At 44.7% G+C, this 27,846-nt stretch overlaps 1 protein-coding gene across 1 annotated transcript in view; it reads left to right on the top strand.

The window, feature by feature from the left end:
• Nucleotides 1–859: 859 nt before the first annotated feature.
• Nucleotides 860–27,846, top strand: part of HTRA1 (HtrA serine peptidase 1) — a 30,569-nt gene continuing 3,582 nt past the window's right edge. The window contains exons 1-5 of the mRNA XM_082764204.1: nucleotides 860–1,386; nucleotides 15,522–15,621; nucleotides 15,958–16,162; nucleotides 26,031–26,225; nucleotides 26,943–26,975. Of these exons, the coding sequence (XP_082620330.1) occupies nucleotides 906–1,386; nucleotides 15,522–15,621; nucleotides 15,958–16,162; nucleotides 26,031–26,225; nucleotides 26,943–26,975 (1,014 nt within the window). The 5' untranslated portion in view covers nucleotides 860–905. The remainder of the gene's footprint in view (nucleotides 1,387–15,521; nucleotides 15,622–15,957; nucleotides 16,163–26,030; nucleotides 26,226–26,942; nucleotides 26,976–27,846) is intronic.

Below are 27,846 nucleotides of genomic sequence, written 5' to 3'. Positions count from 1 at the left end.
ATTGCTCTCTGCAGCTCCCTGAAAGGAAGGTGTGGGGAGCTGGGGTCGGCCTCTTCTCACAGGTAACTGTGACAGGACCAGAGGGAATGGCCTCAAGTTGCGCCAGGGGAGGTTTAGACTGGCAATGAGGAGCCATTTCTCCTCAGGACGAGCAGCCAGGCGTTGGGACGGGTTGCCCAGGGAGGTGGTGGCATCACCGTCCCTGGGGGTGTTCAAGGAGAGGTTGGACGTGGTGCTTGGGGACACGGCTCAGTGGGGACACTGGTGGTAGGGGGCGGTTGGAGCAGAGGATCTTGGAGGGCTTTTACAACCTGAATGGTTCTGGGATTGTCTGTGGGCTGGGCTGCTGCTCTGGGTGTGTGGGGAGAAAATAAATAAATAAATAAATGAAAATGAAGAATAAAATTAAAAAGTAAATAATATAAATAGATAAATTAAGTAAATAAAAAATAAAGTAAATAAAAATAAAGTAAATAAAAAAATTAAATTAAAATAAAAAATAAAATAAAAATAAAAAATAAAATAAAAATAAAAATAAATAAAAATAAAGTAAATAAAAAAAATAAATTAAAATAAAAATAAAAAATAAAATAAAAATAAAAAATACAATAAAAATAAAAATAAATAAAAAATAAAGTAAATAAACAAAGTAAATAGAATAAAGTAAATAAACAGACCAAAGTAAATAGAATAAAGTAAATAAATAACCACCAACAACACTAAAAACCGAAAAAAAAGCCCCGCCGGGGGGTGTTGCGGCTGGGTCCCCCCCCCGTGCCCGCCCCGCCCCGCCGGCCGCGCCGCCCCCGCCCCGCGGCTTAAAGGCGGCCGCCGCCGCTCCGCCGCCGTCCCGCTGCCTCCTTCCTCCCTCCCTCCTTCCTCCTCCTCCTCCTCTCTCCGCCGCGATGCCGCTGTGGGCCTGGAGCCTGGTGCTGGCGGCGCTGCTCCCCGCCGCCTCCTCGGCCCCTCCGCCGCCCCCCGCCGCCTGCCCGGAGCGCTGCGATCGCTCCCGCTGCCCCCCGCTGCCCGCATCCTGCCCCGGCGGCGCCGTGCCCGATGCCTGCGGCTGCTGCCGGGTGTGCGGGGCTGAGGAGGGCGAGCCCTGCGGTGTTCCCGCAGGAGGAGCAGCCCCCGTTGGCGGAGGCAGCCCCCCGTGCGGTGAGGGGCTGCGCTGCGTGGTGGCGGCCGGAGCCGGCGTCCCCGCTTCGGGCACTGTCCGCAAGCGGGCGGCCGCCGGGCGCTGCGTGTGCTCCAGCAGCGAGCCCGTCTGCGGCAGCGATGGGCTCACCTACGGCAGCCCCTGCCAGCTGCGGGCCGCCAGCCGCCGGGCTGAGGCTCTCCGCCAGCCGCCCGTCATCGCCATCCAGCGCGGAGCCTGCGGGCAGGGTAAGGGGAGAAGGGGGAGAAGGGGGAAAAGTGGGGAGCGGCGGCCGCGGGGGGCGCGGGTGGTGTTGCTGAGGTCGGGACTGGGAGCCCAAGGTGCTGCCCGCAGCCAGGATGGGGCTCGCAGCGGGTGGCAGCGGCTTGCTCTTCCCCTTGGCACACTACTGGAGCTCGGGTCTAGTGAGAAACTAGAGCGAGAATATGGGTTTGTACTCTTCCAAGCACTGCGGGGAGAGGATGGTGTGTCCAGCTTTAAACCACTCCTTCTCTACCCAGCCATCCTCCAAAAATAAAGGGATGCTCGAGGATGCTGGGCTGCAGCCAGGGGAGTTGCTTGCAGGACTTGCAAAGTTGGCGTGGCAAGGATCCTGCTCTGTGCACCTTCAGCACACTTTGGCAAAACTCGCTGCTATCCGGGCACTTCATCACGAAGTAATGCCACAGGGAAAAAAACTGTGAGCATGGAAGCTGTTAAAATCAGTTCACGATGTGTCCGTGACAGCAGAGCAGAACCAGCTGCCTATCTTAGCAGATGCGCTCTGCTTATTAATAATGAGTTTGCTAGAGAGGAGGAAACTAGTGACTTAGCAGCACAGGAGGCTGGCTTCCAGTGCTTTTGGAGGACAGGAGTGGTCATCAAGAAGTAACAGCATAAGCTGTTATAGTAATAGTAAGAAGCAGGGTGTTTTTCCTTCGGCTTTATGGTTATTATTTAGTTGTTGTAGTGGAGCTGGAGGCAGCCGAACATGCCGTGCACCAGGATGGGAACTGGTGCAAACTGCTGGTGCACCAGGCAAAGGCGCGTGGCCGCGTTATGCAGCTGCCTCTGCACGCAGGACTGCCGAGCTTGGGCAGCAGGGCCAAGTTTTTGGCCTCGTTTCTAGGAGCAATTCATGCAGGATGTGACACAGCAAGGCAGAAATGTGCAGGTCGATAAGCATGGGATGGTCCTTACAAGGTGTCTTCTTGCAAGCCCTTGTACAGATTGGTTTACGTCTTTTAAGCTAAGGCTGTGCATTTGTTTCAAGCCACTCAACACGTTGAGAGGGTAACACGTAAAAATAGAGTGCAGTAAGGCTGTATTTCTGAAGCGGTAGTCATGTTTTGGTAAGTGCTTTTTCCCTGAGGACCGATCCTCTGGATGCAGGCTGCACCATTTCTGCACTTCTTTCTTTACAAACAGCGGTAACCTTTTCTCCGTGTTTAGCCCTCACCTCTCCAGCAGAAGAATATCCCATCGTACAGCAGCTTTGTGCTGTGCTTGGGCAGAACGCCGATCCTGCCTCAGCAATCAAACTCTTGTATCAGTACAGTCCCTTTTTGTACCCCTGTTTTCCCCCCGGTTTAAAAGCTGCCTTGTGTTCTGTGGAACATTGCTGGCATTTAGTGACGGAGACAATCAAAGCTTTCACACTGCGGTTTCCTGATCTGCAGCATAATATAATGCCTTGTGATTTATTTTTTCTTTCCAGTTCTCAATTCATGATGCCAATATTGTTGCCTTGCAGCCTTTTCCGCTGAATGCTCGCAGCGTTTGAGCTGGAGAGCAATGTGCATCCGCTGTAAGCCGTGCAGAGAACTTGTTGGGCAAATAGGCCCGGTGCAGAGCTCTGCTTGGCAGAGGAGCTCTTGCAGGACCACCAGGGTGCCTTCAGCCTTTCGTTTTGTCCCCATGCACCTCTGGTTGGAGCTGCACTCCTTTCTGTATCAGCAGGGACAAAAGGAAGGTGCTAGAGAGCAAACCAGTAGCACGTGGTTATCCCTAGTACACAGTGAACAGTGCTGCACACAGAGCTTTTTTTCATATGCAAAGGACCTAAAATAAAGAGAAATGGAGAGTTGGCGGAAAACCTCCAAAATAAAGAGAAATGGAGAGCAGGCTGTAAAGCTGCATTCCCTGGAGGCAGATTGAACGTGGTGTTTTGAAATGCCGTTGCCTAATATGTGGCTCCTTACAGTTGTTAATTTTTTATTTTATTTTGAGTTCGTTTTCAAGAGTGTTTTTTCTACCTGCAGGTGGATTATCCTTGATAAAATGTTTTTATATGTTCACAGTAACGTATCTTCATAAATAATCTAGTGAATACAGTGCAGTGGCCCAAGGGAAGCAAGAGAATGGGGAGGTAGAGAAAGCAAGCTTCCCATCGCTATAGTAGTTGGTCAAGCACAACATTGTGTGTTATGTGAAATAAAACTTCTGTCCTTTTCAATTCCCACCTGTGACAGTCCCCTCTCTTTGCCCTTAGTGGTTCTCTGTGCCTGTGCCCAAATACAGGGCGTGCTGTGGAGAGGGCAAGGAGGAGCCGGGGCGGGGTTGCTCTGGGTCTGTGTGCATAAGGGAGATGCTTTCTTTTGCAAGATAGGGATTTTGTGCCTTAAAAAGCTTGAAGAAAATTTCACTGGCCTCGGAGTTAAGCTGTGGCAAGGGGGTGGTGGTGGCACTGAGGTGCTGAGTGGGTGGGTTCTGGGTGCAGGGTGAGAAGCAGAAGGGGTGAAATGAACCGTGGCTGGAGAAACCCCATAAGCTGCTGAGGGCCAGGCTGCAGCGTCCAGCCGGGGCTAACACAGGCCTGGCCTCTGTGTGGTGAATGCTCAGGATGGGAGCAGGGCCCAAACGCTCCTGGGCAGGCAGCGGGCAGCGTTACGTGCTGCTGGGGCTGTGTGGCGGCTGCTGACCCTTTCATTAGGGCCTGTGTCCACGTCTGGGGAGGCGTGTGTGCCTCTGTCCATCCTCCTGCCACATAGCTGGGGCAGTGTAACCGGTGGTACCCGTCCCGCTGGCGTGGGCCCTGTCCCCATCCCAGCCCTGTCCTGTCTGCCCGGTGGCGGTGGGCAGCCTCCGCAGTGGCTGCAGTCCCAGGCAGACATTCCCGAAGCCTCTTGCCTCTGGCGGAGGACGTGGCCCTGCTGCTCGTACCGAAAACGCTGCCAAACGAGCCCCAGCAGCCCTGGCAGGCTGCGTGTGCTTTGTGCAGCAGGCCGGGCAGGCCTGCTGAGCTGCGGCTGGGACAAAATGTAGCCTGAATTTTAACAAAAAGACACCTTCGCTTCCCGTCAAGGGCGAGCGGCGCTGGCAGAGAGCGCTCAGGCTTGTCAAAGCACACACAGGTAAAAAGGGCCTGCGCAGGACCCTTTGAAAATAAAATGTCACCAAAAGAAGGTGAACATCCTCTGAGCAGAAGCCACAGCCACGTAAATAAACGTTGTCCCACTCCCAGGAATGAGGTCAGCGAAGGAGACCTCAGTGTTTTGCGTGCTGATGTTCATCGTGTCAGAGGATGTTTTCTTTTTCTTCTGCAAATATGTTTGTGGTGCTCTCGAGTCCCTGCTGACCGAGGGGAGTAGGCTGAGGACCTTCAGCACACCCTTCAGCTGGTTTCCCTTCCCCTCCTCGCCTCTCCCAGCGCCTGAGGGCAGCGTGCTGTTCTTTCCATGCCGGGCTCTGGGGAGCTGCCCCATAAAACACGAATGGGCCCAGATCATCTTCTGACCTTTAATCAGAGTAAGAGGAAGAAAGTTCCTCACGGGTGCTCTCGGTTCCTAGCTTTCCACTGACCCTTTCTGAGGTGGATTTTTAGGCCTTCATATTTTTATTAGACTTGTGTGGTACCTCAGCAACCCTCGGGATGCTGGTGCCTATCACAGGGCGGTCATGCTGCTTTGTCACAGAAGTGCTCCTTCCACTGAGGGAAGCAGGAGGTGAGTTTGGGGGTAACCCTCAGTTCCAGGAAGGCGGATATGAGTTTTGCTATTTCTTGTCACCACGTTATCATTGTGTAGCTCCAGAGATGATGGGAAGAGAAAAAAATAATCCATCGCTCAAACTCAATTTCTTGCGAAGTAGCTGACTGCTCTGAAATGCACCCGGCTGAATTGCGTCCAAGTGACTCTATAATTATCTGGCAGAAGAAAATGACCTCAGCGGTCAATAAACCATTTGTCATTAATTCGCAGCCCTTTGAAAAAATATATATATAAAGAATGAGATTGATGCAGCAAACAATGGGAAAGAGCAGCAGATGGAACTGGCTAACTTTGCCGGCCTGCAGTACTCAGAGCTAAGTGGTCTGGCAGTGGTATGCTTTGCAGGAGTGAATAATCAGGGCAGGAAGAGAAACTCGGTTGAGAAATCTGGGAAGGTCAGGAAATTAGCCAGGGATTTATCAAGAGGAAAGTTGATCTTGTTTTTGTGAACCAGGCTTTCAGCTGTTTCCCTAAAGATCATAACAGCCACGTCACGGTCAGCGTGCTGAAGAAATGTTCGGAGCTTTGCAGGTTGCTCGGCATGTGTGGAGCCTGGAAAAGTGACCCGGGAGGATGGAGTGGAAAGGAACAGGATGCACAAAGGCACTCCAGCACCATGGACTTCTTCAACCTCCTTCATCTCCCTCAAGTTACTGTGTCTGGGTGGTCTGAAGTTGTCTTCTGCCTCCCCTGTCCCTTGTGGCAGGGGAAGAACAGGAGAGAGGGAAGGAAAAGGAGCCAAGTGCAGTGGAAATAAATAGCAACATATTTCCAGAAAAGAACCAATTCCCCAGCGCGGGCTTAAAAACTTTTCCAAAGCCAAGTATTCGGCTCTGAGAGGAGGGGACTGTAAGAAGTGGTTTGTCTGAAGAGGCTCACCTTTTTCCTTGCTCCACATCTAGATTTCCTTCCCGGGGAGCTGGGAGTCATTTGCTAGTCTTTAGACTTCAAACAGTGAAGTTAGTAAACACAGATTTGGAACAAGGAAAGGTTCAGTGCTTTCATCTTCTGGGCTTTGAAATTTGAAGGTACCTGTGGACGGAGCAGGAGCGCTCAAAGCCATGAGTAAGCAGGAGGAGTCGTGTTAAACAGAGCCTGGATGGGACGGAGGCAGCGTACGCTGAGCGGTTGAAGGAAAGAAGCTGCTGTCCAAGAAATAGGAGAAGCTGGAAAATATTTTTCAAATGTGAGTTTATGTGTGCTTGGAGTGAAAGAAAGCGACGTTACAAATAGAAACTGGGGTACTGCAGAACTTAGCTTTTGTGGTAAATAAAGTAATTCCCTGCGCCCATAAATTGCTGGGGCCTCCAGGATGCCTGGCTGGACTCGGCAGCATCGTGTGTCCCACATTACTCATAACTGGGCCCAAGTCTCCATATAATACTATTTTGGAGACTGTGTTCTGGATGTAGGGGAAAAAAGAAAAACTTGGTTTTGTCTTCTGGATAGAGGCCACTGTGATTCCCAGGTTGGCTCGCCCGCCTCAAAGAGAAGAACGTTTCTAAAAGGCAAGTCTCGGCTTCCCTGCACTAATAACTATAAAATAATGCATTCATTTACGCTGACTGAAGACGTTCCCCTCATGTCTGGAACAGGAGACTTATAATAATATCTTAAACTTCCAAAAAAGGACAAAGGTTGCTGATGGTATTACTTTAAAGTTTGGTGACTTGGGAAGCCCTTGGCTTGCCGTCATTTTATCCTGTCAAATTCCATCAGGGTTTCTCGTTCTGTCTCCTGTTTCCCTGATCTTGTGAAGTTTCAGGAGCTTTTTTTTTTTTTTTTGCAAGGTGAGTGTCTCCTGCAGCCAGTTTTGCAGAAATAGGGACGATACGGAGTGACAGTGGTAAGAATTAAAAATCACTCCGTGTTTCTGAGTTGGATTTGCATATTTTTACTGAAAAATAACCAACGGATGAATTAGTGCATCGTATATCTACTGATTACGCCTAGAAGTTATCTGATGGTCTAAAATTTGAAAGGTTTTATATAGCAGAGCATAAAGGGATCTCACAACAATTTGGAGAGGCCGATGTCACTATCCCCACTTACAGATAGCAAATCTGGGGCAGAGGAAGATAAAGGGCTTTGCTCAGGGTCACCCCCTAAGCCAGCAGCAGAGCTGAGCGCAAACCAAGCTTTCGAGTCCCTGCTCATTTTACTGCCCCTGGCCAGCATAGCTGCTCCATTTTCCATTACTTTTCTTTTCCATTACCTTATTTCTTAAACTTGCAGACTGCAGTTTTGGCAAAGTTTTGCAAACAGCATTGATGATCTGTCAATCTGCTTTTGCAGAAAGTAATTTTGGAGAAGGCAAGACGTGGGTGGAGCGAGCACCGTCAGCGACAAGAAACCCAAGCAGCTCCCCTCCACCATCCCTCCCCGAAAGTAAACACAAGCCCCCAGGACTGCCACACTTCAACATTTGTGCTGGTGAAGGGATGATTCGTTCCCTTTTCCAGGACAACATGCACACAGCTTGGCATGCCTGCACATTGGGTGTCTGACACATTGGGTGTCAGAGGTCTGTATGTAGACCTCCATCTGAAAGCAGTCAAATGGGCAAGCAGGAGTCGCTTATCAATAACCCGAGAAATCTTCAGTGCCACCTCCTTTCTGTAAATATCTGCATAGGGTGGCAGGAGCACAACCTGCATCAATCCAGTTTCATTTCCCAAACACTCCCTGTTTGCTGATGCTGCATTAAAACAAACGTGGATGCTCCTAGAATGACTCCATAGACACGCGTAGAGAATAATGACAGAGGCGGTGGGACTTGTTCCCTGCGTAGATATTTTGTGGCCTTTGAGTTATGCTGAATTTATGTGTTGTACAATTATGAAGCCCCAGGCTATGGGCCATGTACATTTTATTACAGTTTTGAGGTTTCTTCTATAGATTTGATCCTTCTCTGTTGTCACCACAGGAGGAGTGCGAGTCCAAGTGGTGAAACCAAGGCCTCCTGGCTGCAGAGCTTGCATCTAAAGAGTTTTTTTTTTTTTTTTTAAGGTTTCTAATTAGAGAAAAACTGCTTAAAATAAACAAACTAAAACCAACAAAAACAATAACTTTTTATGCTGTGGTGCCTTCATACCAGGGTTCCTAGAAGCTAAAACTAAATCTCTCTTAAAATTCTGTTTTCTGGATACTCATCGCGAAAATTTCTCACATACTTAAAATGAGACTTTAATGTTTTTATAATGTTAAGAGGATTTTTTTGAGATCAGACAGCTGCTGGTTACAAGTGGGGTGTCAGGATTACCACATCGTTGTTACCTCATTGACTTTTCAGTGGACTTCTTGCCCCTTCTCCGCCTGCGATGCCTGCAGCTGGGAAGTGGAGCCGGGTGATGACCCGAGCTGGGAGGGACATAAACTGAGAGCTGGGCTGGAAAAAGGAGTGGAGAAATTATTCCTGACTCATCTGCTGTATTTTCAGCATTCGGCAGAGGAGAGAATACCACGTCTGCGTTAACCTGTCGCCTGAAATACTCTTCTCATCTGTCTGCCGGAAATAAGGCAGACTCTTTTCCATAACTACCTGACTTACATTTCCTAGTGCTTCCAGCTCGGCCAGCACTACCATTAACGATGTTTTCGAGCCCAGCACTCTGCCCGTGCCCTGAATTGCTCTTCTTTTTCCTATTTTCCTTTTCTTAGTCGTCGTCTTCTTCCTCTCCAGTGCCCTCCCTGAGCTTGTTGTGCGAGGCAGGTCTGGGTGCGCGGTGCCTGCCGTCCCCAGCAGCGCACTGTGCCCACCCAACGCCTCGCTGTCACCGTCCTGCTGCTAATTTGTCATCGCCGATGAGCCCGGGCTCCACGTTGTATTAATATGGCCATGTTACTGCCCGGCGAGCTCAGGGAACGGCGTGTTCCCTGCGGGCTGTTTGCGCAGGAGCTGGGCTTGCTCCCACCTCGCCGCCGGTGTTTACAGAAGAAATCGCAGTTTCCTGTTGTGTTGGATGGAGCTGGATCCTCTCTGGATGCCTTCCCCCTGCTTTTTATCCTCACCAGCTCGGGAGCCTATTGCTTTTGCTCTCGTATTTCTGCTGTTGTAACTGTGAGAGAGGTTTTTTGTTTTCTTTTTTTTTTTTTTTCAGGGACTGGGCAGCATGCTTGGTTTGTAGAAGAATTTCTGGCATTTGGGGGAGGTTTTATATACATATTTCCTCCCTGTGTGAGGCTCTGCAAGTGTTGCTGCAGTCTGTGACTACTCCCATAGGATAACATAGGGGTTATGCCCACTTTAAAGATAAACCTAAGACACGGAGGATTTAAATTACTGTTTTGCAAGTTGCATAGAGACTGAGGAAAGCAGCTTAGATGCACGCAGCCTGGCTATTGCTCCTCCTGCAGAACTTTCCAACTATTTGATATCTATCTAGCAATTCAGTAGCTGATTTGCAATGCAGATTTCTCCCTGATTTTTATAATATATATATAATATTATTCTGCTTTTTAGCCAAGGGGTAGGAAAAGTTCCTGTCTGGCTAAAACTTTTAAGTTTTATATCTGAAGTTATATATGGATTTCCTACAAGAAAGCTGTGGGCGTATTACCTTAGGTCATTGACATTTTACCATTTTCAGTGGAAAGACAAACTTGAAGCACACTGGAAATGGATGCTGACGAGGTCTGGCTCTCACTAAGAAAGAAGCCTGGAGTAGTGCTCTCTGCAGACCCTCTGCTGCTGGTTGCTGGTGGGGTTCACTTGTTCTTTCACACTCTCTTGCCTGAAATTCATCAAAATCAATTCTTTTTCTTGAGGATATCAATGCAAATGTGCAACTCACATGCAGTTTTGCACTCAAAAGTGCTGTTTTTTATGAACAACTGCACTCTGGTCTGGAAACTGTTGCATGCTCTTGTTGTTGAGAGCTGTTTTCTTCTATGAACATTGTATAGATGCCTTGTTTTAACTGGAACCTTTTTTACACAGACCTTTAAAATCAGCACTCAGAAATAATGGCTTCAGGCTTTTATATTAGCAGGGAGAATACAAAGTTTGAAACCTGATACTTGCAAGATTTTTGATGCGTGTGACACAATCCTCGTGAAAGGCTGCCAAGAATGAATCGATCATCTAAATATTGTGGAGATGAAAATTGCTTTTTGGCACAAATGCAAACTTGCAAAGGTGAAACAGAGTCAATTTCATTTACAATCCTCGTTTCGATCTTGCAGTGGTTCTCGCTGCAGGAAATATGTTAAATGACTACCAGGTTTGTTCGGTTTACTATTTGGTAGAGTAAGACACTTGGAATCGCTCCGTTATTTAGTGCTATGTAAATATTTTTGTTGTTAGGGATGTCACAGGAATACAGACCATCTTCTCAGAAATCAGTGACATTTCTTTACTTTCTCCTTTGATTATACAGGAAAAATACTGATGTAATGGTGGTTTCATTAGCACGGTACTGCGGTTTAGACCTCTCGAAATTCCCTCCGCTGATCTCAGAACAGTTCCTGAGCAAATCGTCTGCAACATGTAGAATGTTGTCTTCTTTTCTTAGTGTTTTTCTTGCATAATATCCTTTTTTGGTGTCTTACACAATATATCCTCGAGTAGGAAGTGGAATATTTAGGCTTGCAGTTTTATGCTTAAAAAAAAAAAAAGAAAAAAAGAGGCAGCAGATTCCCATACATCACTTTTTCCTTGTGTCTCTCCAGCGGAGCTTGCTGATAGCACCGTTTTCAGCGTGAGCTAAGCACTTTTGCTCCAGTTTTTGTTTCCACAGCAGCGTCAGAGGTTTGCCGTTTTCCTATATGACATGAATGGGGGTTTGTACAAACAGCCGCGGTCGGAGTTTCGTCTGGGAGGGTGGAAGTCCTCCAAGGAAAACTTTACGGTCTTGTGGTTTGTGTTAGTAGTCGCCGATTCTGCCAGCCCAGCGGTTCTGTGAGCGCCTCAGCCCTGCTGGCTTTGTGCTGCAGGGAAACCCAAGCTTTTCTTTCAGACCCCAGCGTGTGTCTGTACCTGGGACGTGTGGACACAGTGCTAAGCAAGCAGCCAGCGCAGGAAGAAGCAGTCATCTATTTTCAGCCACCTGGAGCTGCTTAATACATTTAGCTAGCCCATAAATTGCAGCAAGCTGCAGTGGCTCTGCTCGTCGTACCCTGTGTGACAGGGACAGAAATCAGTCCTGATCATCACGGAGCCTACAGAAGAGGAGAGCTTGACCGTGGATCCCATCTGGGTCACATTTTCTGCTGGGCTGATGTTAGCAGGCTGTGGGATCCCAGCCCTTGGGCTGGTACCCTTAGGTCTGAGGAGTGGGGTGAGGGAGAAGCAGCCCCCCTGGTTCAGGTGCAGCCCAAAGGGGATGTTAATTTGGTTCCCCTGGGAGGAGGGGGTGTTGCACTTGTCCAAAATGAAGTGCCTTTAGGGATGAACCTGGAGACGGCGCTCCCTGCAATTTGCACGTGAGCATCCTCTGTTACAGGTTTTAAAATACGTGTATCAGTGATGTGCCTACGACTTGATGAGAAGAGCTGTTCTCACGAGGTGCGGACCTGCCTGTGTGAGCGGATGCAGTTCTCACAACTGAAGGGGAGAGGTTACTTCCAGGAGATTGCTATCTCCAAAGCATCCTTTCAGTTTAGCTCAAAATATTACCAGAAGCAGCATGTGGGAGATGTAAACATTAAAGCATCAATGCCACTGTGAGTCATGACCTAATCAAAACCTAGATCTTCCTATGCCTTTTTGGCTCCTCTTTCAGAAACCAAATTATTTTGGTTGTTTACAGCGTCTTGTGCTTTTTTCCATGACTTGGTGTTCAGCCTTTCCTTTCAGCAGTTTGTTTACTGATATTAGCACCCTTAATGGCAGTTGGCAGAGATTTTCCCTTTCATTCGAGGGCTGACAGCCAGCACACCTTTGAAGTCCTTGAAAATTTTGTTGCCTTGGGAATTTTTCATGCTGTAACCTATTTATGTTTTTAAGTCAGTTTTTGGTCATTAACTGAATTCACAAGAATCATCTTATTAATGCCATTAATGAAAGTTTCTTAACCATGCTCATGGGCATTTAGGGCATTGTGCAATAGTTCAATAAAAACATTACAAAACGCAAATAATCACAGCATATAAATAGACAGAGACCAGTCTGCAGAGATCTGAACATCAAAGCCTGAGGGTATGTAGGAACTGGAGCTTCATTCAAGCCCACCTCAGTGTTGCAAAACAAACAAACAAACAAACCCACAAACTAATAAAATGAATCTACTAGGAACAAAACTCCAGAAGGGTGTGGTTTAAAAAAAATATGTGAAAAAAGCCAGAAAACTGTGGAGAAATATTCACATGGATTCAACGTCGGTTATGCCAAAGAAGCAGTTTTTAACCGAGAAATCTGCAATTGAAATACGGAATTAAAGAGCTGTCCACCTGCTTGTCAGGTTCCCTGTAAGTCAGGATGGGCACGGTGGTTGTGTGTATTGGAATACACAGACAGGGGGGTTAAATAGTGAAAGCCATGTCACGAAAACCTCGGTAGCCTGTGCCTACTGGTGATTCAAATCTGAGATAACGTTGGTGGCGGTGGCTCAGAGGAAAGATAAACACACCTCTCAGCTCCCACGTGCACTGCTCAATAATCCCAAAGAGCAATTAGCTATGGTGAGCTTAATGTGTGTGCCTAACAGTCGAAGAGGATGCGATGCGTACACGTGTCTCATTATTGTCTGTTTTCCTGTTCCCCCCCTGCTACTTTTCCCCATTATAGAAGAATTTTTCAACATATTAATTCTTTTACTGTTGCCTTTAAATTTCATTTCAATATTATGCTAAAGACCAGTTGCTAGTTTTTTTTTTTTTTTTTTTTTTTTCTGCTAGTGTTCATCAATGAATTCATGTGAACAGCACTTTGACTTTTGTTTATTTGCTTCGAAAAGGTATGTTTTCCATTTAAGTGGGCAGTCGTTCAAGAGCTGTTGCAAAACTGTGTTACACAATGCAAGAATTCCTGATACATAAGCAAAGGACAGGCGTGGTAAGCTTTTTAGGTCAGTATGCCATGAATCAGTATTTATTATCTAACTTTTTCGCAGTGTGAAATTTTGACCTTTTAGCTGTGCAGCTTAGTTGGGACTGCACAGGCTGGTTTATATGCAGAAAAGCCTCGCTTCTGAAATCCTGGCATTCATAGCTGCAGACTCAAAGTGCAGGCAGCTCTCTGAGATGAAGTATTAGTAGTCTCACCATGTACAGCTTAGGCATCCTTTCTCTTCTTGAATAGACAAATGCAAAAAAAAAAAAAAAGAAGAAAGACTGAAGATATAAAAAACCTGTGTTTCCAGTGTGGTTTCCCTCATCCGTGGCAGCTCTCTTTTTTCAAGGGCAGGATATGACCTTTAAATGTCTGCAGCACTGTAACTTAGACAAAATCATTTTAGAAGCAGTGATCAAAAAGAGTATTGATGGATACGCTCATGCCCCGTGGCGTTTTATCCCAATGTCACGTTAATCTGATCTGATAATCTGTCCAAGCTCCTGTTCCATGTGAGTGAATACTTCCAAATGCATTCTCAATGTGGTTCTTCTTCCTACCAGTTTTCCAAAACACGCCTGTTTTAGTTGCCAGATTTAGGTGTAGTGATGATGTGGTTCGTGTAATGCTGGGTATTTCTGATAGAAAAAACATAAATCCTTTGGATGAGGAGTCTGTTAATCAAAACACCTTTATGCCTTTCTGATATTCAAGTCCAAGGATAGTAGCTTAAGCACAAGTCAGACAAAGCAGAGAACTTTTGAGGAAAGCAGTAGGTGAGAGCACTACTTTCCTGATCAATGTTCCCGTGTCATAAAGCAGATTAAAGTGTCCAAATGTTGATCTGAAACTGCACAGTGGATTATGTGGTTGCTGCTGTTCGTGACTGATGGCATTTCAAAGCACTTGAGGTGCTTCTCAGGGTACAAATGGGAAGAAGACGGATTTGTGAGTGGTCAGGTGGTGGCTGGGCTGAGCATCCCCCCAGCTCCAAAGGGGAGGACATGCCAGCTGGTGTTACTAAACCATCTGAAACCCAGTTTTCACCCCTGAATCACGCCAGTATCTGCTAAGAGCAGCAGTGATTTGTTCCAAACCATTCCTCTAAAACTCCTGTAGTGTGTTTTTGTCTTTATCCCATACGTAAACAATTTTGGATTTTTCCAGTCTGGTTTTAACAGATAATGCGGGTCATTCAGCTATGGAAAGCGGGATGATTTCAGAGGAGTCCCACGTGCCCTACAGCTCTGCAAATAAATCCTCCTGTTACACTGTCCCAGGCACCTGCAGCATCCACAAGCTGCTTACAGTTTTAATCTGTGGATTGAAAACCCAAAGGGCAGGGATGGATGGAGCAGCACAGCACGTAGTTCTCATCTGGAAGTCAATCACTGATTTTGTGTGTGCCTTTGTAATGCAAGATGTGTCAGATAAAATGGGAGTACTGGTGAAAAGAAGGGGTTCTTGCCTCTAGGGAAATACGAAGTAACTCCTTGGAGGGACAGATTGCTTAGTTGCACCCCATTAAAAAGAAGGTTTTACCCCTGACCTGTGAGAATGGGAAGCTGTGTCACAATTGTGTGTTTTTTTCCAGAGATTTTTAGACATCCGATGGTGCAGACAGGCTTTCTGTCAGCCACAATAGGAGTTTGGGATCCAGTTGCTTTTGGAAATCCCAGTGACCCCTCTTGAATACTCAGTGGCCACGCGCTTTTGTGTTACGATACTGCCCAGGAATGCGCAGCTTTGCGGTCCCATTGTTTCCGTGCCCATATCTATTTTTACAGCTCCGGGGGCACTTCGATTACTCCAAAGTCCATGGGCCCTGCTGCCCCGTGCAGCCCATGGCCCCATGGCCGGCGGGCGGCCCTGTGGTGCTCCATAGGGGCCCGGTGGAGGCCTGGCATCTGAGACGGGTTGAAGTGGCATCGGGAGAGGCCTCACAGCCCTCAGACCCGTGCTCAGCTTTCCCATCTCGAGGCTCAGTAGGGGTTAGGGCCTCGTTGTCCACGTGCTGATCCAGGGGCAGCCCGAACGCAGCTGGTGCTGCAGCCCCGCTGCCGCCTCCATGGCAGATTTGTGGCCCAGTCATGTGTGAGTGAAACGAGAGGTGTGCACGGGCCCTTCTGCTGGCATAACAAGGCTTTCTGCCCCTTCTGTGTGAAAAAAAATTGGGGATCCTGCAGGGTGAGGGGTTGGTGGCATACCTATGTGGGAAAAACACCCACACCGGGTTTTTAATTCAGGTGTTTTGCAATCACAGAATCACAGAATTTTCTAGGTTGGAAGAGACCTCAAGATCATCGAGTCCAACCTCTGACCTAACGCTATCAGTCCCCACTAAACCATTTCCCTCCCCCTGTCACTTGAAGAACTCATGACATGCTTTCTGTTTCTGTTTCAGGCCAAGAACATCCCAACAGCCTGCGGCATAAATACAACTTTATTGCAGATGTGGTGGAGAAGATAGCTCCTGCTGTGGTTCACATTGAATTGTTTCGCAAGTAAACAAGATGCCCGGTTTTGATTTTGTATTCCTGAAAACAGCTGACCTTGTGCCAGAAATGTTAATTAATGATATGGAAGAGCACAGAGGTTTCTGAGCTGATAAATATGGATGCGTAAGAATTAAAGATAATTTAAGAGTTCCGGCAAAATAAATAAATAAGTAAAAATTAAACTAATGCATGTACATTACCTTGTTGATGACAGCAAGTAATAGCAGATATTCAAAAGCATAAAAAAAACCACCACATTCATTTTGGCTGTGTATTATTAGGTATTATACGTGATCTTGCAACCTTTTGCAGAGAAAAATATTTATTTCCCTTGTCTTTTAGGCTTCCTTATTCAAAGAGGGAGATTCCTGTTGCCAGTGGCTCAGGGTTCATCGTCTCAGAAGACGGACTGATAGTGACAAACGCCCACGTGGTCACCAACAAAAACAGGGTGAAGGTGGAACTGAAGAACGGTGAAACATATGAAGCTAAAATTAAAGATGTTGATGAAAAAGCTGACATTGCACTAATTAAAATAGATGCTCAGGTGAGTGAGAACTGTGAGCAAGATATATTTTATTCCTCTTAACCTACTTTTCTAAAAGCTATGGCTGATTTTGATATTTAAAGGAGAGAGCAATAGTTCAGTGGTGTGAGTTTTAACCAACCTCGAAGCTAAGAGGGTGGATGTGCATTTTTTAAAAGCCAGTTTTGCGATTGGTAGTGGTTTATTTTCTGACTTCTCTGTGTAATGCAAGCAAGCACCTATCACTTTTGTGTGCATCCTTAAAATAAAATCCAACAGCGTAGTTTACAGGTTGATCTACACATGCTTTGGCTAATGTAACTCTCTTTCTCTGAGAGGAAATTTTGGGGGGGATGTTTCCATGTGCTTGTAGAGAGAGATATTAGTCTTTCTCATGTGCCTATAATGAAGTTATCAAATTGCTTTTAGAAGATAATTTTGTTCCTCTGAAGGACTGTACTGCACAGATGTAGATATTGAAATGGGAAAATATCTTAGGAAGTATCTTGAACATTCAAGATGTTTGAATGTTTTCGGAACAAAACAGAATGCAACTCCCCAACAATAGTCTTCAGCCATATCAGGCTTTGTGGCTCTCAGCAACAGCAGAAAAATTGTCATGCTGTTCTGCACATGTCAATGAGTGTAGTGCAAGTGGAATACTGTGTTGAAATACTCCTGCATGCTGTAGATGAAATTAGATGCATGTGATTGCTTGAGGTTCTGCTCATATTGGTTTCCCTTGTTTAGACTTAGTTAATAACCTCCAAATTTAGTGGGCAATAATATGCCGTTTGAAACACGTGACTCAAAAATGTGTAGATCTTGCAGGGTTGTTTTAGTTCAGACCTATTCCCCAGTGAGGTCAGAAGTGTTTGTTCCAGAGTTCATGACTAACTCAGACGTCTGATGCAGAACTCTTGGATGACCCAAGAGATGAAGTACTCCTGCTGCTCCCTTGCTACTTTTGTAATTTAAAGGCTCTGTCTTGTTTTTGTTATTTAAAAGCTGCGTAACAGTAGCATGGTAAAAAAAAAAAAAATAAATATATATATTTCCTGTTTTCCTGAGGCAACTTATTTAAATATTTACCAGTTGTTTATTTCCTTATTTTTATAGTGAAATAAGCAAAAGCAGACCAGCAGGTTGAAAACATTGACAAAGCAAGGGGAAAGATCCCCAGGATGAGAATTGACAGTTTTAGGCTGAGTGGGACATGGCAGGAGGGGAAGGGGCAGCTGGAGAAATTATTTATAACTGGAAGCAGAATACTGAAAGAAAACAGAAAGGAGAGGTGAGAAGAAAAGGGCTTAAACAGTGATAGGAAAATAAACCTCAGAGAAAAGAAGCTGCTAAGTTAGAGAGAGAGAGGAGACGTTGAACTGATGCAACAGATTGTTTTGAGGCCATCAGAAGACAACTGACAGAGTTTTGTGTTATCTGATACTCTAAAGAAATTGCTCCAACATTTCCCTGGCACTAGAATGTCTAATGGAAGAGCCTGAGCACATTCAAAACAAAACAACAAAAGAAACCCCAAAACATAACAGACCTCACTTGTGCAAAACAGTGAGCACTTAAGGACCCAGGGAGGCTTCTACAGACTCCATGTGGGCTCTGTCCCAGGGAGAGCCTGGCTCTCTCACTCTCCTCTTCCCACTTTTGCAGCTCCATCAGCTGCTTGAGGGAAGGGAGAATCTGGAAGAATAGAAGCAACTTGGAAAAAAGAGAATGCAACCAGCTTAGTTGCCTATGGTGGAAACCACTGCTAAGCAGGACTTTTGAATTGGTGATTCTAGTTGTTGCAAGATGACAGACTCATCTTTAAAAAAATAAACTAAAAAATTGTAGCAATGTAATTAAGTGATAGTCACAGTCTTATTCCATCAGTTTAACATTCGAACATAATTGTGGCCTTGCTTTGCAAATGGCACACCAATGAATGGTTGTTTTACAAGTGCTTATCTTTCCAGGTTATTATCCTCCTGTGCTGTTCAGTTATGGAACAGACATGAATAGATGGTTTTTGATCTGACAAGCAGTGGCTTTTACCTTTTTTTTCTTTAAAAAAATAAAATAAAATAAAAACTTCAAAAACTTGTAACTCTCTGTATACAACTTGCTAGCTCAAGACACAAGATGGTGTTTTTGGCTTGATGCTCTGACTTCTGAAGCTGGCCAACATAGTGCATGCTTCAGATTATGAGCATTTTTAACCTAGTTCACTCATACATACTTGCCAGTTCTTTAAGGCAGGGAATGTTTTCTGTCTTACAGCCATCATGTGCTAAATCAGCTAGATATTTTTTTTTGGGGGGAAGGAGGGATCAGCACTTCAACATTGTTTTCTGTGAGAAAAAGCGTTGATTTTAATGAACTAATGAACGCTGGGAAGTGTCTTGATGCCTGGAGGCTGGACTCTTGCTTAAGGAAGTGAGTGGGCCCCTGCTGCCTTCCTCACATGATGTCGACTTAGCACATCCATCTGGGTAGCAGGAGATCAAATATCTTGTCTCTGCTCTAAATTAGACAATGCAAGGTTATATCCATAGTCTGCTGTAGCCTTGGTAAGTTTCCTATCAGTTGCACAACTCCACCTTCTGTATTGTTCCTCCCTTCCCCCTACCCACTGCATCTCAAAATAATCTGTTGGAAGCTCAGATTTACTTGATGACTAAAGAAGGTGGTACGATTAACCCTTTAAAAATTTAGATAAAACATGAAAACCACCCCTAACACTTTTTCTGAAGTAAGAGATGAAGTCTTTCTTTTGTGAATAAATTATTTGAAGGTGACATCAAAGATGTAAATTTTTTTCCCCTATTTTTTTGTAGCATGTTAAGGCAGGATCCAAAGGATGAAGAATGCCACTGTGGTTAGGAACAGAGCTGAGCTTGAAGAATGAGTCTAGGCTGTCAGCTGGTATTCCTAAAACCGTTAAAATTTTGCAGCAGCGTGCACTCTGTTTTTCTTTAAGCTGTGAACATCTGGCCAAAGACAGTACTAGAACTACTTTGGTTTTGCTTAGTAGAATAGGAAATTAAAAGACGATCTGGGCACCAGTAAGGAGGAAGTTTCCCTGATTAAATTCTTCTCATTGAAAAACATAGTGAAGTCAATGAGGAACAGAAATCTTAGGGTTGTTCTTCTAATTCTAAAGTAGGTTTATTTTCACCATCTGTAAAAGAGAGAAACTGTATTTCTTGTGTCCACCAAAACAAAGCAGTTTGCTAAAGTGTTTAAAGTAGGAAGCAAGGTTGGGGTCAGCTGTGTTAAACTGAAAGGCAATGTAACCCTACAGCAGAGGGGGAAGTCCTTTCAAATGTGAGCAGCATTGAGGAAACTGCAATAATAGAAAGAAACTGCACAGTTGCAGACAATTTGGATACAAACTTCCAAATTTATAAAGCTTCCCTAGTAAAATAAGGACTCTGGCAGCATAGGCAGAGCATAGTGAAATAATCCATCCTATGTGGCACACGGGATACTGCAAGGAGCATAAAACCCGTGAAAAGTGTTGCACAACACTCCGAAGCAGACAGATGCTGTGGAGCTAGCAGAGCTCGATTATGAAATTTGTCTTAAGACAAATAACTACCGTGTCGCCGAATGGGAACGACGTGTGATACAGCTGCTGAAAACTGTAAACACCAGAGGAGGAGGAAAAACTTTTAGGGTGGTCTAATGTACAGCGTCGGGGTTAAAAAGGGAGGTTTTTATGACCTGTGCCCTCACCCACATCCACAGGGGAAAGTGGAGGTGGTTTTTTCTGGAGACCCATTTCACCCCTCCAAATTTGCCTCTGCCTGCAGGGATGATTGATCCCTGTAGCAGGTGCAGGAGGGGGCACTGTGGTTGACTTTGTTTTGAGGTGTGTCTTCTGCCTGCACACTTCAAAACCAGCCATGAGACACTTGCCACCGACTGACACAGCCCTGGTGTCACGGAAATGTGCTGAGGTCTGGAGGTTTTCCCTCCTCAGCCTGACCAGGTATTTTTCTTTCTGTATCTTAGAAAGAATTTGGCACCTAAGCGATAAAGCACTAATGAGTTTGGGACCGACCTCTAATTTGTGGCTCTTTCGCTTATGTTTCTTTCCAGCATCTTACTAATAACCACTTGGTTTGACGCTTTTAAATCAACAAGACCTGCCCTCATTCCTTCAGTGGTTTCGTGAGGCAATGCAGCGTCTGTGTCCTTGTGGTCAGAGGGGATTTGCTTCTTTCCCTGTGTGTACAAACTGGAGGAAGCTGGAAAGCAAACTTTCCTGTTTATGTATCAATATTTTAAAAGCCCACATTTTGTAAAACCAAACTACTCGAATTCCAGATGTAAGTGGCTTTTCTCAAATGCCTTTTGACTTTGAAATCTGTCGCTGGATATTGCATTGCTTCCTCTTGAGTCTCCCATCAGGAAGCCCTCTTATTGCTTCCAGAAGTCTTCAGGAGCCATGGAAATGAGCTAGCACGTGAAAAGCTTGGATGCTGGCTCCTTGGTGCTCCTCAGGGTGGGCAGCAGCGCGGGGACGACGCTCTGCTCCTGTGCTCCCTACAGCAAAGTGCTTGCTTCTGGGGCTCTGCTGCTTTCCAGCACCCCAGCCCTCATCCTGCCCCTGATCTGTGCCCCTCTCTCACCTCTACAGGAGTTTTTTGCGTGTTAGTATTTCAGTTTCCATCATCAATACAGACAATGTTACCATATTCATGATGTGCTACAGTGCTTCCTTCCCAGCACATTGAAAACAGCCGTGAGTGCAGCACAGCCGCTGCAAAGCATGGCTGGACAAACAGAGCTTTTACTCCTGCTACACTTTATTTTAAGGGAGAACAGCAACATCTTTCCAGGTAATTGAAATTCCAGTGACTTAGCAAAACTATGCTTTGCCTCTCTTTTTTTTTTTCATTTTTTTTTTTCTACAAGCTTCCCATGCTCTATGTTTAGATAAGGAGACTTGGTTTTGTTTTTCTAACTATAGATGAAATACTTTCAGAGACTTGTAATGCTTTCAGTTTGGGTTTTCATTTTCTTTGGCATTTTGTCAAGCAGTTTCTAGATTGTTGGTGACACTCTGCATTTTTATATGCTCATGGCCTGTGTTTGTTTTCTTGCTATAACGTATTCTGAAAGTTAAACTGTTCCATTAATGAGAACAGAAATGCAATTCCCAGGGAAGCTGCATGTTGTGCCAGAGTTACTTACAGCTGAATTAGCGTACCATACAAACATCTGTTTCTTTTCGACCTAAAAATAAAAAGCATGAAGGCAAGCTGTCAGTTTTTAACACAAATTGAGCTCAGAACTTTTGTCTCCATCGGCTTATTGAACTGAAAACCGTTTTCTGCACATTGACGGTCTTCCTGCCACGAGCTAAGGGGATGATCACACAGAGAAGGGATTTACTTTCTTTCTCTGCCAGCGTAGAGGCAGATCCATGTATTTCAAGGATGAAAAGCTTCCAGCAGAAACACCTCCTGCTTATGGTCCTCTGCCCGACTCGAGTTATGTAGCTAATAACATGTACCAGGCAAATATTTGGCCTCTTGCTGGATGTGTGCGCCTTCTCCGTGCGTGTCCCAGCCTTCTCCGTGCGTGTCCCGGCCTTTTCCATGCATGTCCTGGCCTCTTCCATGCGTGTCCTGGCCTCCAGTGCCGAGCTGCTGCCTCCCACCCACCCGTTTTGTTGCTGGATAAACCACTCGCTCTTTCGTGGGAGTTCTGTTTACCCAGGGCCTGAGTCAAATCCCTATATTAAAATGTGCGGGGCGCTTCGGGATGAGAAAGGCTTAAAATATTAACGCTAATTAATGGCTCCCTCTCCGGCTGGGTGTAAACAGTGTGAGTCATGTGCCACTTACGGCTCTGCATGTTTGGTCCTATTTCTGGGTGCTTGCAGAGTTGTCTCGCTCAGCCAGCGCTGATCCCGGCAGAAGCCCAAGGGTTAATCAAATGAAAAACGGAGGGCAAGAAAAGAAGTTATGTGTCGCCCAAGGTCATGCAGTGAGTCACTGGGAAAGCTGGGTTTGGGTGCTGGGTGTTCCTGCCCCTCTGTGCATCGCACTGCGAGGCATGCTGGCTTGCCCGGGGTTTTAATTAACTGCTGCGGCAAATCTGTAGTTAACCGAAGAGGATCACGAGTTGTAGCAGTAGCTACGTCACCCTTGAGACCATCAGGTGGTGTGTGAGAATTAGGAGTGTCCATTGAAGCATGGGAATGAAGGGTCCTGCTCCCAGGCACTTGAACCAGCCCTAGAACTAGCCCAGGGCTCGCGGTGGAGGCGAGTGAGGGCACCGGCAGGGCCCCTGGAAGGGCCGCAGGACGTACTCACCATTTGGTACCCGGGCAGTTTGATTGCATTTTGCACTAATTTCACTTCCAACCCCTCCCCTGCCCCCAGAATGAATAAATGCTTTATATTTTTATTTTTATATTTGATAATGGAAAGCTTAGTTCTGAATATTTACATGCAATGGTGTTAATTTTGCAGCGTGGTGCAGGTATACCATAAGAAAGTGTTTCTAAAGCTGTGTGAACCCGCCTGCCTTTCCTTTCCCTCACAGACTCCTGGGCCCTGTAGCTCTTCGTGAAGTGTGCTGAGCATCCTCCTTGTTTTGGGGTGTGCAAAGACACCTAGGGGGGGCTACACAATGGGTAAAAATTCATTGCCTTGGTAAAAAAAACACATGGCAAATAACTGTGCTTGCAGTTATCTTGAGACAGTGAATTTTTGCATAAGGCCGTCTCTTCTAGAAGCACACTGCACAGAAAGCACGTTTTCCAAAGCTAATTTTCGTGATGTGCAGAGCAAGGCAGTTTTTTGCAGGAGATTTTTGTTGCTAGCAAACGAGAGGTTAGCCTAACTCTTTCCAGAAGGCGTGGTGAATCACACAGCTGACCCACGCCAATCCATACAGCGCTAGGCTCCGAACCGAAGCCCGACTAGTATAGGCACAGGCTTGAAAACTCAGCACAATCAGAAATAATTGTATTAGTCAGAGATTGTTCCATGTTTTTTCTTTCTGCTGCCAAATGCGATTTTGGCTTCGTGACTGTTTTTGTAACTCAGGAACACTGTATAAATCTTAACTTTGTATGGGACCGATCTTATATCTCTATTAATGAAAGAAAAGTGTTTTTTTTTTTCTTTATTTTCAATCTCTTGTCCATTTCATTTATTTGTTGTGTCTCTTTCTCTACAAAGCATTTGTTTTCAGTGCATTGGCATATAAATAAAAGGCACTTTTTTTTCTTTATTAAGCAAGGAAAAGCCGTGCCAGAAAGAGATGCACGGCTTGATCGACGGCATCTTGAAAACACGTGCTACGTAAGCTTAATAGCATCTGGAGGCAAGGAAGGGCCAGGGTGCTCCCTCTGTCCAAACAATACCCATATGGAGCCGTTCGCTGCATACGCTGCGTGCTTCCCAGCACAGCTTAGCGTAGCTGCCTCTGTCCTGCTGTACTGGAGGCAGCCTTGGAGTCAGGAGTACATCTGGTCTGATGTAGGAGCTGACTTGGGATGTTGCTGCTTGTTTGCTGTGTAGTGAACAAGGTGGGGAAGCTTGGTATCGCCCTTAGATCCTTCTCAGAATCAAACCACAGCTTTAGATGGGTTTATCCATGGCTGTGGCACTGATAGTGATACAGATAATTATTACTTAATAGTAGGGCATTGCTGCTTGGGAAAGCTCTCCTTGAAAGATAATTAGAAAGGGGAAATGATTTTTCTCTTACCTGTATTGCCTATTCCATTTCTCTTCCAACTGATTCTCTTTAACAAGCAGTTGGTTAATCTGGAGACTGGAAGATGAAGTTTCCACAGAGTATCTGATCCTGTCTGGGATTTGGCAATGAGTTTTATTGAAACAACATGTTCATCTCAGTAAGATTTTGCTGGTGGGATTGTAGCGAAGTTGGATAAAGGATACTCGGAACCAGGCTTGTAAAATATTACAGCAGTAACTTCTGGATCTTCAGCAGCATATAGTGACACGGCTGGCGTCTTCTGTTTTTTACTTATGGACATTGTGCATCTCCTAGGACACTTGAAATAAAACTGTAGGTGAAAAACACAAACCAATGCGCATTTGGTTTGTTTTAGATGAGTGGATTTTTGTCCCAAGGGGTGAATCATTGATACATGCTTTTGAGTTGCTGATGACAAAAGACGACTGAAGAGCTAGCTCTTGATTTCCAATTTAAACACTTGCAATATTTTCACTGTTTGCCAAAATTTAGAAGTGATTCAGCTTTTGTGAACTTTTACAGCAAAGTTATGACTAACTTGGGAGTATGTACAGATACTCAGGGCATACTAAATACCACCTTGTGTCTTTGCAACGCGAGCACATGGTACGCTTTATGATCCTGTTATGTGCCTGTAGCACGTCACTTGTGTGCTCTGGAACAGGAATGGGCTAATCCATAGCTTGGGCATCCACTGCATCTAGAATCGCTGGCCTAGTTTGGAAGTTTATACTAATGCCTTTTTCTCTTTGGGGCTGGGTTTCTTGAGCAAAAGAAAGAATTTCGAAGTTAGGAGATCTTGCAGGAAACCTATCTGTAAGTCTATCAAGCAAATGATATGCCCTGGGAGAATTCTGGTTTGATTTAGGGTTCATTACCTTTCTAATCCTGAAACATGCTTCAGTTGAAACCTCAAATTATACATGTCATAGTCCATTGATACTAATGGAAGCGGTCTAGTGCAATGGCTAAATACCTGGAAAGGATCAAAGTCATTTAGGCTAAACATGAAAGAATTAAAAAATGTGCAACATTGCTGAAGGGGTAAAGAGTGACTTAAAGATGTGAAACAAAGAAGTGAAGCCCAGTGCATATTTTACAAGCAGATGATAAAAAGGCCAAGTATTTCTTTGAAATGCAGTCTGTTGCAGAATGCCCGTAATTACTTTGTGAGCAGGAGGCCCTGGGGACTTCCCTGCCATTTTCTGATCATTGCTCTTGGGGTGGGGGGTGTTCTGGTCTAGTGTGAACCATCTGTTAAGCAGCAGCCAGTGCAGTTCCTCTACAGATGTCTTGGAGAAGCAACGCCGAGTTCTCTTGATCCATTGCTGCATTGGCAAAGGTGTTTAGATCCAACCTTTGCTTTTTTTTTTTTTTTTTTTTTTTTTTTTTTAAATTGCTGTAATTGCTGGATTTAGGAATGTTTTCTGTCTCAGTGGGAAGATCTTTAATAATGCGATAGTTAGTGTTTAGAGATAAGATCTTGAAAGGAAAGTATAATACTATCCCTTTCTGTCATAAAAGAAAAATACTATAAAGCCTTTAAATCCTAACATCTTCAGAAGAAGACACGCAGTGTATGTAGGAGGCACTGTAGTTGTTTAGAAGAGAGGGAGTCCATTGAACAATAAGGGAGATGAAACATTAGCTTGTGTCTTACAAGAAGATGAAATGCTTTAAACTACGCATATGTTTGTTTGATACACTTTGGCTGTTGCTTTCATGACTCTTTAGTGTTCACTCTTAAACAATTCATTATTTTTACATCAACATCTGTTGTCTAATTACTTCAAGAAACCGTTGGAAACAACTCATTCGTGGTATCATCAAATGTTTGTTTTGTACAACAGTGCATAAATATTCCTTTGGTCTTACCTTGTTTTTGATTTAACGGGTACCTGTTGTGGAAAAAGCACTCCTACAGCCTAAAGAGCACTCTTTAGATCAGGTGTTCATTGAGATGTTTCTGCACCTAGCCACCTGAAATATCCAACATAAAAAGAGCAAGCCAAATTCTCAAGGGATAAAAGCCTCTTTTTTTCCTCTGCTTTATTCATGATTCTTGGTGGTGAAGAATTTGTTCTACCTGCATAGTAATGTCTTAACAACACCTGAGTTTTTTTCTTTTTTTCTTGTCCATTTGTAGGGTAAATTGCCAGTACTTCTACTTGGTCAGTCTGGAGACTTGAGGCCAGGAGAATTTGTGGTTGCGATTGGAAGTCCGTTTTCACTTCAAAACACGGTGACAACGGGGATTGTCAGTACCACGCAGCGTGGAGGAAAGGAGCTGGGGCTCCGCAACTCCGATATGGATTATATTCAGACAGATGCCATCATCAATGTATGTCCTGCTTTGAGCCTTGTCCTGCTGACCTCTGAGATTTCTTGAATAGTTACTTTGAAAATTTCACCAGTAATATAGTTCTTAAAAACAGTGAGCAGAGCTGGCTTTTCTTTTATCCATGAAATCTGGACATCTGCGGTGCAGCAGTGCTTGATTGTTATTAAAAAAAAACCCGAAGGGACCACACCAAGTACAATGTCTGCCTTCTCTTCAAAACTTTTACAGATTGCAAAGGAGGAGGCAGTATTCTCTGGCGTATAAGTATCTTTTCAAAATCCATCATTCTTTCCAAAAAGAAGCCAAGCTTACTTTAAGAATTCAAGTTTGTTTCTGCATTAAGGCAAAACAATAGTGTGTTTTTTTTTTTCTTCTTTTTCTACTATTGACCTTGTAAGGGATCTTCACTGATGGCTCATGGAGCTGTATTAAAATCTTGTAAGTTGCTGGTGTGGTACTATTAAAACCAAAGAAAAAACTCAAATTTCTAAAGTTACATGTATTTTGGCAAGAGAAGAAGGGCAAATATGTGCAAAGCTCAGCTAAAAGGGGGAATGTTAAGTGATGGTTAGGGATTTTAAAAATGTTCTATTGCATGTATTTAATAAACAATGAAAAACTGGTACAGAAACGTTTCAAAAATTTCTCGAATGTTTTGCTTACCATGGATTAAAAAAATTAGATATTAAAACATGTTCTTGACATATTTATTTTCAGTATGGAAACTCTGGAGGACCCTTAGTAAATCTGGTAAGTTTATTTAAGTTTGTTTGCCTAATGTGAAGCTTGTTACTTTTTAGCTTAAAAACAAAAACAAGCACACCAAAAGTGTGATTCAGAGCTTTCGATATTTGGCTGACTACACAAAATTCACATGGTTCTTACTAATCACTTGTCTGTGTTTATGTTGGCACATCTCAAACTACTCTAGCATTTCAATATTTAAGGTGTTTATAGTTTGCATGGTTTTGAGCAAGTGTAATTCCCAAATAATTTGCTTGTGCCTTGCAAAAAGTAAAAAGCACATTTTAAATTTGAGGTGTTTGCACTCAGTGTACCATGCAGCTAAAAACTGTGTGTTTTTTTTTTTTTTGCATACTGAAACTCAGTTTAATGGTTCAAAACATATCCACTCCTTCATTTTGAATTGTGTTGACAATGTAGAAAACCCCACACAATTACGGGTATATTAGGGCTTTTATTTGCTGGTACTGTAGCAAGGAGTCAGAGCTTCCTTAACAGCAGCTGTGGATAAGCCCAAGGGAGAACAACTGAGGCAGGTTTCAAAACCCAAGTGCTGTGTGAGAGCTCGTGGCTGGGGACTGGCAGAGGAGAGGCAGTTGTCCTCAGCATGGGACAGCACAGATGGGAAGAATGCCCGTCAAATTTTCTGCTTTGGGGATTTGGTGACTTTTTTCAACCCAGCTCGCAGCACAACTTCAGCACTAGTAACCTGCTTTTTAAATGTTTTTAAAAATTGGGTGGTTTTTGTGTTGAAAAGGTCAGAAGCTGCTGTTACCTCTTTCCATCCAGAAACTTTTCAGTACAAAATTATTTTAAAATTCATGCTTATTCCAGTATATAGAGAAGTGGGGCTAGTGGTGGTGGTGTTGCTGACAGC

The sequence above is a fragment of the Aythya marila genome, assembly GCF_965140915.1.
Source record: "Aythya marila genome assembly, chromosome: 7".
In the NCBI taxonomy this organism is placed as follows: domain Eukaryota; kingdom Metazoa; phylum Chordata; class Aves; order Anseriformes; family Anatidae; genus Aythya; species Aythya marila.
This window is presented reverse-complemented; position numbering and strand designations above follow the sequence as displayed.